General features: G+C 52.7%; 1 protein-coding gene across 1 annotated transcript; it reads left to right on the plus strand.

Annotated features, from left to right (window-relative positions):
* Positions 1-333: 333 nt before the first annotated feature.
* On the plus strand, positions 334-5,854 carry ypel5 (yippee-like 5). The gene is made up of 3 exons (XM_067981160.1): positions 334-435; positions 1,313-1,481; positions 4,699-5,854. The coding sequence occupies exons 2-3, from the start codon at positions 1,341-1,343 to the stop codon at positions 4,921-4,923; spliced, it is 366 nt and encodes a 121-aa protein (XP_067837261.1). The 5' UTR covers positions 334-435; positions 1,313-1,340; the 3' UTR covers positions 4,924-5,854.
* Positions 5,855-11,161: the final 5,307 nt, after the last annotated feature.

Below are 11,161 nucleotides of genomic sequence, written 5' to 3' on the forward strand. Positions count from 1 at the left end.
CGAAGAGAGAGGGAGAGAGAGGAGGGCGAAGAGAGAGGGAGAGAGAGAGAGGAGGGTGAAGAGAGAGGGAGAGAGAGGAGGGCGAAGAGAGAGGGAGAGAGAGAGAGGAGGGCGAACAGAGAGAGAGAGAGGAGGGCGAACAGAGAGAGAGAGAGAGAGAGAGGAGGGCTCTGTCCAGATGGAGGGTCGCGACCCACGCTGCAGGGCTTTGTGGCCCCCTCCACTCTCTCTCACTGTGGGCTCTCTCATTCTCTCTCTCCCTCTCTCTCTCTCTCTCGCTCCCTGCGTGCGCGCGACTCTCGGCCCGTTCACTGAGCCGTGTCTTTCTTTTGTTGTTCATCTCTGCCCTGCACAGCCTCCCTTCCACGCAGGGCTGGGGTTGGTTGGAGGGGGTCAGGTGACACTCTCAGCTGTTCGCCTGGCGTGTCTGTTCAGGTGAGTCAGGCGATCGTGCAACAGAGTGTGTACCACCGATAGGCAGGGCGGTCGTGCAACAGAGTGTGTACCACCGATAGGCAGGGCAATCGTGCAACAGAGTGTGTACCACCGATAGGCAGGGCGGTCGTGCAACAGAGTGTGTACCACCGATAGGCAGGGCGATCGTGCAACAGAGTGTGTACCACCGATAGGCAGGGCGATCGTGCAACAGAGTGTGTACCACCGATAGGCAGGACGATCGTGCAACAGAGTGTGTACCACCGATAGGCAGGGTGATCGTGCAACAGAGTGTGTACCACCGATAGGCAGGGCGATCGTGCAACAGAGTGTGTACCACCGATAGGCAGGACGATCGTGCAACAGAGTGTGTACCACCGATAGGCAGGGCAATCGTGCAACAGAGTGTGTACCACCGATAGGCAGGACGATCGTGCAACAGAGTGTGTACCACCGATAGGCAGGGTGATCGTGCAACAGAGTGTGTACCACCGATAGGCAGGGCGATCGTGCAACAGAGTGTGTACCACCGATAGGCAGGGCAATCGTGCAACAGAGTGTGTACCACCGATAGGCAGGGCAATCGTGCAACAGAGTGTGTACCACCGATAGGCAGGGCGATCGTGCAACAGAGTGTGTACCACCGATAGGCAGGGCAATCGTGCAACAGAGTGTGTACCACCGATAGGCAGGGCGATCGTGCAACAGAATGTGTACCACCGATAGGCAGGGCAATCGTGCAACAGAGTGTGTACCACCGATAGGCAGGGCGATCGTGCAACAGAGTGTGTATCACCGATAGGCAGGGCAATCGTGCAACAGAGTGTGCCAAACCCACTGGCAACGTTCTCAAACTGAAGACCTGATTCTTTTCCAGATCCTTAGCGAGTACAGAACCGAGAATCATGGGCAGAATCTTCCTGGACCACATTGGGGGCACTCGTCTCTTCTCCTGCGCAAACTGTGACACCATCCTGACCAACCGCTCAGAGCTCATCTCCACTCGCTTTACAGGTGCGACAGGGAGAGCCTTCCTCTTCAATAAGGTGAGCTGAATGAGGAACAATGTACCGCAGAAAAACCCCCAGCACACACCCCCTGCATCCTCCATCCTCAGAGTGATCACTCTCCCTGTACGGTGAGGTTTGGTGGGGTCACTCACCCTGTACGGTGAGGTTTGGTGGGGTCACTCACCCTGTACCCTGTACGGTGAGGTTTGGTGGGGTCACTCACCCTGTACCCTGTACGGTGAGGTTTGGTGGGGTCACTCACCCTGTACCCTGTATGGTGAGGTTTGGTGGGATCACTCGCCCTGTACCCTGTGTACGGTGAGGTTTGGTGGGATCACTCACCCTGTACCCTGTACGGTGAGGTTTGGTGGGATCACTCACCCTGTACCCTGTACGGTGAGGTTTGGTGGGATCACTCACCCTGTACCCTGTGTACGGTGAGGTTTGGTGGGATCACTCGCCCTGTACCCTGTGTACGGTGAGGTTTGGTGGGATCACTCTCCCTGTACCCTGTGTACGGTGAGGTTTGGTGGGATCACTCACCCTGTACCCCGTGTACAGTGAGGTTTGGTGGGATCACTCACCCTGTACCCTGTACGGTGAGGTTTGGTGGGATCACTCTCCCTGTACCCTGTACGGTGAGGTTTGGTGGGATCACTCACCCTGTACCCTGTGTACGGTGAGGTTTGGTGGGGTCACTCACCCTGTACCCTGTACGGTGAGGTTTGGTGGGATCACTCACCCTGTACCCTGTACGGTGAGGTTTGGTGGGGTCACTCACCCTGTACTCTGTGTACGGTGAGGTTTGGTGGGGTCACTCACCCTGTACCCTGTACGGTGAGGTTTGGTGGGGTCACTCACCCTGTACTCTGTGTACGGTGAGGTTTGGTGGGATCACTCACCCTGTACCCTGTACGGTGAGGTTTGGTGGGATCACTTGCCCTGTACCCTGTGTACGGTGAGGTTTGGTGGGGTCACTCACCCTGTGTACGGTGAGGTTTGGTGGGATCACTCACCCTGTACCCTGTGTACGGTGAGGTTTGGTGGGATCACTCACCCTGTACCCTGTGTACGGTGAGGTTTGGTGGGATCACTCACCCTGTACCCTGTGTACGGTGAGGTTTGGTGGGGTCACTCACCCTGTACCCTGTGTACGGTGAGGTTTGGTGGGATCACTCGCCCTGTACCCTGTGTACGGTGAGGTTTGGTGGGATCACTCGCCCTGTACCCTGTGTACGGTGAGGTTTGGTGGGATCACTCGCCCTGTACCCTGTGTACGGTGAGGTTTGGTGGGATCACTCTCCCTGTACCCTGTGTACGGTGAGGTTTGGTGGGATCACTCACCCTGTACCCTGTGTACGGTGAGGTTTGGTGGGATCACTCACCCTGTACCCTGTGTACGGTGAGGTTTGGTGGGATCACTCACCCTGTACCCTGTACGGTGAGGTTTGGTGGGATCACTCTCCCTGTACCCTGTGTACGGTGAGGTTTGGTGGGATCACTCACCCTGTACCCTGTGTACGGTGAGGTTTGGTGGGATCACTCACCCTGTACCCTGTGTACGGTGAGGTTTGGTGGGATCACTCACCCTGTACCCTGTGTACGGTGAGGTTTGGTGGGATCACTCACCCTGTACCCTGTGTACGGTGAGGTTTGGTGGGATCACTCACCCTGTACCCTGTGTACGGTGAGGTTTGGTGGGATCACTCGCCCTGTACCCTGTGTACGGTGAGGTTTGGTGGGATCACTCTCCCTGTACCCTGTGTACGGTGAGGTTTGGTGGGATCACTCACCCTGTACCCTGTGTACGGTGAGGTTTGGTGGGATCACTCACCCTGTACCCTGTGTACGGTGAGGTTTGGTGGGATCACTCACCCTGTACCCTGTGTACGGTGAGGTTTGGTGGGATCACTCTCCCTGTACCCTGTGTACGGTGAGGTTTGGTGGGATCACTCACCCTGTACCCTGTGTACGGTGAGGTTTGGTGGGATCACTCACCCTGTACCCTGTGTACGGTGAGGTTTGGTGGGATCACTCTCCCTGTACCCTGTGTACGGTGAGGTTTGGTGGGATCACTCTCCCTGTACCCTGTGGTTTGGTGGGATCACTCGCCCTGTACCCTGTGTACGGTGAGGTTTGGTGGGATCACTCACCCTGTACCCTGTACGGTGAGGTTTGGTGGGATCACTCACCCTGTGTACGGTGAGGTTTGGTGGGGTCACTCACCCTGGGTACGGTGAGGTTTGGTGGGATCACTCACCCTGTACCCTGTGTACGGTGAGGTTTGGTGGGATCACTCACCCTGTACCCTGTGGTTTGGTGGGATCACTCGCCCTGTACCCTGTGTACGGTGAGGTTTGGTGGGATCACTCACCCTGTACCCTGTACGGTGAGGTTTGGTGGGATCACTCACCCTGTGTACGGTGAGGTTTGGTGGGGTCACTCACCCTGGGTACGGTGAGGTTTGGTGGGATCACTCACCCTGTACCCTGTGTACGGTGAGGTTTGGTGGGATCACTCACCCTGTACCCTGTACGGTGAGGTTTGGTGGGATCACTCACCCTGTGTACGGTGAGGTTTGGTGGGGTCACTCACCCTGGGTACGGTGAGGTTTGGTGGGATCACTCACCCTGTACCCTGTGTACGGTGAGGTTTGGTGGGATCACTCACCCTGTACCCTGTACGGTGAGGTTTGGTGGGATCACTCACCCTGTGTACGGTGAGGTTTGGTGGGGTCACTCACCCTGGGTACGGTGAGGTTTGGTGGGATCACTCACCCTGTACCCTGTGTACGGTGAGGTTTGGTGGGATCACTCTCCCTGTACCCTGTGTACGGTGAGGTTTGGTGGGATCACTCACCCTGTACCCTGTACGGTGAGGTTTGGTGGGATCACTCACCCTGTACCCTGTGTACGGTGAGGTTTGGTGGGGTCACTCACCCTGTACCCTGTGTACGGTGAGGTTTGGTGGGATCACTCACCCTGTACCCTGTGTACGGTGAGGTTTGGTGGGATCACTCTCCCTGTACCCTGTTTACGGTGAGGTTTGGTGGGATCACTCACCCTGTACCCTGTGTACGGTGAGGTTTGGTGGGATCACTCACCCTGTACCCTGTGTACGGTGAGGTTCGATGGGATCACTCACCCTGTACCCTGTGTACGGTGAGGTTTGGTGGGATCACTCACCCTGTACCCTGTGTACGGTGAGGTTTGGTGGGGTCACTCACCCTGTACCCTGTTCTCTGTCCCCCCAGGTGGTGAACCTCCAGTACAGTGAGGTACAGGACCGAGTGATGCTGACAGGGCGACACATGGTGAGGGACGTTAGTTGCAAGAACTGCAACAGTAAGCTGGGCTGGATCTACGAGTTTGCGACTGAGGACAGCCAGCGGTACAAGGAGGGACGAGTCATCCTCGAGCGTGCTCTGGTGCGTGAGAGTGAGGGATTCGAGGAGCATGTCCCCTCCGACACTTCCTGAGGACAAACTGCGCTCTCCCTATTTTTTGTTTCGTTTCCTTCATGTGAAAGAAAGAAAAAATTCTTTTTATTTAAAAAAAATAGTTATTTCTCCCTCTTGTGTAGAGTGTCACCTTAGCACCGAGTCTGGATCTGTGTCGTAAAGTGAGAGAAGGGAGGGGTTTGTGACTCTTTACAGACAGTGTTTTAACTTCCAGCATCTAGTATCAAGCAAAAGGGGGTCTGCAGCGTCGGGCTCTTTTATTTAATTTGTTTTTTTAAAACGTATTTTTCCTTCATCCTCGTGAGGTTCTGAGACCCAGCTTTCCTCCGATTGGTCGATGTCACTCTGTGGGAGTTGGAGGGAGGTGGCATCAAAGATTGGGGTTAGAGTGGCTTCAGAGTCCACTGAAGAGAGGTGGTGCCAGGCTATCGCAGTCTGTGGTCTCGGTCTGGACTCTGGGATCGCAGTCTGTGGTCTCGGTCTGGACTCTGGGATCGCAGTCTGTGGTCTCGGTCTGGACTCTGGGATCGCAGTCTGTGGTCTCGGTCTGGACTCTGGGATCGGAGCCTCTGGTCTCGGTCTGGACGCTGGGATCGCAGTCTGTGGTCTCGGTCTGGACTCTGGGATCGCAGTCTGTGGTCTCGGTCTGGACTCTGGGATCGCAGTCTGTGGTCTCGGTCTGGACTCTGGGATCGGAGCCTCTGGTCTCGGTCTGGACGCTGGGATCGCAGTCTGTGGTCTCGGTCTGGACTCTGGGATCGCAGTCTGTGGTCTCGGTCTGGACTCTGGGATCGGAGCCTCTGGTCTCGGAGACTCATCACTGTTCTCTCTCTACTACTCACCTCTGTGTTCGCTGAAGGGGATGGTGCATTATTTTCTTTCCCCTCTTGGGAGCCTCTGTGTATCAGATGTAACTTATAAACAGTAATATAATAAAAGGAAAATGTGAGCCGAGTCTCCAGGTCCGTGCTGCTCGAACACTCTGTACATTTACAGCATCGTCTGAATGCACCAAATGTCTCTCTCTCCATCATCCAGGTGCATGAAGTCTCACACCAGCCCTGGCACCTTCAGAGAATCACAGAAAGTTACGGCCATCGAGTCTGTGCCGGCCGAGAAACGAGCCCCCCAGCCTGATCCCACTTTCCCGCACTCGGTCCGTACCCTGCGGGTCACGGCTCTTCAGGTGAACATCCAGGTACTTTTTAAATGAGTTGAGGGTCTCTGCCTCTCCCACCCTCTCAGGCAGTGAGTTCCAGACCCCCACCACCCTCTGGGGGAAAACATTTCTCCTCAGCTCCCCTCTAATCCTTCCACCAATCACTTTAAATCTATGCCCCCTGGTTATTGACCCCTCCGCTAAGGGAAATAGGTCCTTCCTATCCACTCTATCTCGGCCCCTCATAATTTTATACACCTCAATTAAATCTCCCCTCAGCCTCCTCTGTTCCAAGGAAAACAACCCCAGCCGATCCAATCTTTCCTCACAGTTAAAATTCTCCAGTCCTGGCAACATCCTCGTAAATCTCCTCTGCACCCTCTCGAGTGCAATCACATCCTTCCTGTAATGTGGTGACCAGAACTGTACGCAGTACTCAAGCTGTGACCTAACTAGTGTTTTGTACAGTTCCAGCATAACCTTCCTGCCCTTATATTCTGTGCCTCGGCTAATAAAGGAAAGGTGCTCAGTTAAAGCTGTCTTGGCACTTTTTATTTTCGAGATACTCCAGGGGAGGGCCCGGTCCCGCAGGGCACCAGCTCAGGGATTGGGCGTTGGCGCGGCCCAGTCCCCGGGGGTCGGGCGTTGGCACGGCCCTGTCTCTCGATGATAGTGGGTTTTTTTGCCGTTTAATTCTGGATCAAGTTGCATTCTACGAAAGCCGGGAGTGCCACCAGTCCATGATGAGCTGCTAACAGCCTCTGACCAGGTGCCACAGAAAAGATTATTGCTCAAGATAAAGGATCACTGGATTTGGGGGTAATATTCTGGCATGGGTGGAGGATTGGTTATCTAACAGGAAGCAGAGTTGGGATAAATGGTACATTCTCTGACTGGCAACCAGTAGCCAGTGGTGTGAGGTTATGCACTTTGGACTGGGATCAGCTGCTTGTAGGAAAATCCGCATCGGAGCAATGGGAGTCTTTCAGAAGGGAGGTTGAGACCATACAATGGCAACATGTTCCCGTAAAGGTCAAGGGTGGTTCCAAGAACTCCAGGGAACCTTGGATGTCGGGATATACGAGAATGGATTAGGAAAAAAAGGAGGGCTTTTGGCAGATACAAAAGGCTAAAGACGGAGGAAGCCCTAGAGGAGTACAAAAAGTGCAGGGGGATACTTAAAAAACATCTTAGGATTTTCCTTTATTTTGCTCGCCAGTGTTATTTCATGGCTCCTCCTTGATCTCCTAATTTCTTTTTTAAGTATATTAAGGGTAAGAGGATGACTAAGGAAAAAATAGGGCCCATTAGGGACAAAAATGGCAATCTGTGTGTGGAGCCGGCAGATGTAGGAGGGGTTCTAAATGAATTTTTTGCATCTGTTTTCACTGGAGAAGGACGATGTAGACATAGAAATACGACAGGGGGACTGTGATATACTCGAACATATTAACATCGAGCGGGAGGAGGTATTGGCAGTTTTAGCAGGCCTAAAAATGGATAAATCCCCAGGCCCGGACGAAATGTATCCCAGGCTACTGTGTGAGGCAAAGGAGGAGATTGCGGGGGCTCTGACACATATATTCAGAACCTCTCTGGCCACAGGGGATGTGCCAGAGGACTGGAGAACCGCTAATGTAATACCATTAATCAAGAAGGGGAGTAGGGAAAAACCGGGGAACTACAGGCCAATGAGCCTAACATCAGTGGTAGGAAAATTATTGGAAAAAATTCTGAAGGACAAAATTAGTCTCCACTTGGAGAAGCAAGGATTAATCAGGGATAGTCAACATGGCTTTGTCAAGGGAAGATCATGTCTGACTAATTTGATTGAATTTTTTGAGGGGGTGACTAGGCGTGTGGATGAGGGTAACGCAGTGGATGTGGTATACATGGATTTCAGTAAGGCCTTCGATAAAGTCCCCCACAGGAGACTGGTCAAGAAGGTACGAGCCCATGGAATCCAGGGTGCCTTGGCACTTTGGATACAGAACTGGCTTAGTGGCAGAAGGCAGAGGGTGATGGTCGAAGGTTGTTTTTGTGACTGGAAGCCTGTGGCCAGTGGGGTACCACAGGGATCGGTGCTGGGACCCTTGCTGTTTGTGGTCCACATTAACGACTTGGATATGAATGTAAAAGGTATGATCAGTAAGTTCGCTGATGATACAAAAATTGGTAGGGTGGTAAATAGTGAGGAGGATAGCCTCAGTCTGCAGAACGATATAGATGGGTTGGTCAGATGGGCGGAACAGTGGCAAATGGAATTTAACCCGGAAAAGTGCGAGGTGATGCACTTTGTGTATTCCCTTGCCTTGTTAGTCCCTCCAATGAATGGGAGGACCCTAGGCAAGACAGAGGGTCAGAGGGATCTTGGTGTGCAAGTTCACAGATCCCTGAAGGCGGCGGAACAGGTAGATAAGGTGGTAAAGAAGGCATATGGGATACTTGCCTTTATTAGCCGAGGCATAGAATATAAGAGCAAGGAGGTTATGATGGAGCTGTATAAAACACTGGTTAGGCCACAGCTGGAGTACTGTGTGCAGTTCTGGTCGCCACACGACAGGAAGGATGTGATCGCTTTGGAGAGGGTGCAGAGGAGATTCACCAGGATGTTACCAGGGCTGGAGCGCTTCAGCTATGAAGAGAGACTGGGAAGATTGGGTTTGTTTTCCTTGGAGCAGAGGAGGCTGAGGGGGGACATGATTGAGGTGTACAAAATTATGAGGGGCACAGATAGGATGGATACTAAGGAGCTTTTTCCCTTCGTTGAGGGTTCTATAACAAGGGGGCATAGATTCAAGGTAAAAGGCGGGAGGTTTAGAGGGGATTTGAGAAAGAACTTTTTCACCCAGAGGGTGGTTGGAGTCTGGAACTCACTGCCTGAAAGGGTTGTGGAGGCAGGAACCCTCACAACATTCAAGAAGCATTTGGATGAGCACTTGAAATGCCATAGCATACAAGGCTACGGACCAAATGCTGGAATATGGGATTAGAGCAGACAGGGCTTGATGGCCGGCGCTGACACGATGGGCCGAAGGGCCTCTATCCGTGCTGTATAACTCTATGACTCTATGACTCTATTATCTTAATGGCAAGAAACTGGAAAGGACTGCAGTACAAAGGGATCTGGGGGTCCGAGTGCAAGAAAATCAAAAAGTTAGTACGCAGGTGCAGCAGGTGATCAAGAAAGCCAACAGAATGTTGGCTTTTATTGCTCGGGGGACAGAATATAAAAACAGGGAGGTATTGCTGCAGTTATATAAGGTATTGGTGAGACTGCACCTGGAATACTGCATACAGTTTTGGTGTCCATACTTAAGAAAAGACATACTTGCTCTCGAGGCAGTACAAAGAAGGTTCACTCGGTTAATCCCGGGGATGAGGGGGCGGACATATGAGGAGAGGTTGAGTAGATTGGGTCTCTACTCATTGGAGTTCAGAAGAATGAGAGGCGATCTTATTGAAACATATAAGATTGTGAAGGGGCTTGATCGGGTGGATGCGGTAAGGATGTTCCCAAGGATGGGTGAAACTAGAACTAGGGGGCATAATCTTAGTTTTGAAAGAGCAGCCCCTTATTCTGAGATGAGGAGAAACTTCTTCACTCAGAGGGTGGTAGGTCTGTGGAATTTGCTGCCCCCAGGAAGCTGTGGAAGCTACATCATTAAATAAATTTAAAAGAGAAATAGACAGTTTCCTGGAAGTAAAGGGAATTAGGGGTTACGGGGAGCGGGCACGAAATTGGACATGAATTTAGATTTGAGGTTAGGATCAGATCAGCCATGATCTTATTGAACGGCGGAGCAGGCTCGAGGGGCCGATTGGCCGACTCCTGCTCCTATTTCTTATGTTCTTATGACCCATCCCCAGCACTTCAAACATTAGCAGCTGGAGCACAGAGAGGGAAGGGGCCCCGGGCATGGGTTGACAGCACATTAACCACCACCCCCCAATTTGGCTGGGGTCTCCCAGGCACTCTGGCCCCACAGTGGCCACTTCACCCTGTGCACATCTCTTCCTCAATGGAAAAGGACCCGGCGATGACACTCAACTGAAATCAGGTTCCTGAATTAGACACAATCCCGGGTGAGGGCGACAGAAGGGAACGCTGCAGAGTTACAGCCAATCCTGGGATATTGGGCAGATCCGGATTACCACACACACAACCACCATTGAAAGTGCTGTAACCTTTCTATGTTTCCCTTTAAGTGCTTATCCAGTTCCTATTTTCCTGGGGGTACAGATACACAAATCACTAAAAGTAGCGACACAGGTTAATAAGGCCATAAAAAGGCAAATCAAACACTGGGGTTCACTTCCAGAGGGATCGAATTGAAAAGCAGAGAAGATATGTCAACAGCAACAACAACAAGCTGCATTTATATAGTGCCTTTAACATAGTCAAACGTCCCAAAGTGTCCATGAGGTGACCGTAAAAGGAGAGTCCGAGAGGTGAGCGCGGTGTAAAAGGAGAGTCCGAGAGGTGAGCGCAGTGTAAAAGGAGAGTCCGAGAGGTGAGCGCGATGTAAAAGGAGAGTCCGAGAGGTGAGCGCGGTGTAAAAGGAGAGTCCGAGAGGTGAGCGCGGTGTAAAAGGAGAGTCCGAGAGGTGAGCGCGGTGTAAAAGGAGAGTCCGAGAGGTGAGCGCAGTATTAAAGGAGAGTCCGAGAGGTGAGCGCGGTGTAAAAGGAGAGTCCGAGAGGTGAGCGCGGTGTAAAAGGAGAGTCCGAGAGGTGAGCGCGGTGTAAAAGGAGAGTCCGAGAGGTGAGCTCTGTGTAAAAGGAGAGTCCGAGAGGTGAGCGCGGTGTAAAAGGAGAGTCCGAGAGGTGAGCGCAGTGTAAAAGGAGAGTCCGAGAGGTGAGCGCAGTGTAAAAGGAGAGTCCGAGAGGTGAGCGCGGTGTAAAAGGAGAGTCCGAGAGGTGAGCGCGGTGTAAAAGGAGAGTCCGAGAGGTGAGCGCGGTGTAAAAGGAGAGTCCGAGAGGTGAGCGCGGTGTAAAAGGAGAGTCCGAGAGGTGAGCGCGGTGTAAAAGGAGAGTCCGAGAGGTGAGCGCCGTGTAAAAGGAGAGTCCGAGAGGTGAGCACGGTGTAAAAGGAGAGTC

Source organism: Heptranchias perlo, unplaced genomic scaffold (genome assembly GCF_035084215.1).
Source record: "Heptranchias perlo isolate sHepPer1 unplaced genomic scaffold, sHepPer1.hap1 HAP1_SCAFFOLD_667, whole genome shotgun sequence".
NCBI lineage: Eukaryota > Metazoa > Chordata > Chondrichthyes > Hexanchiformes > Hexanchidae > Heptranchias > Heptranchias perlo.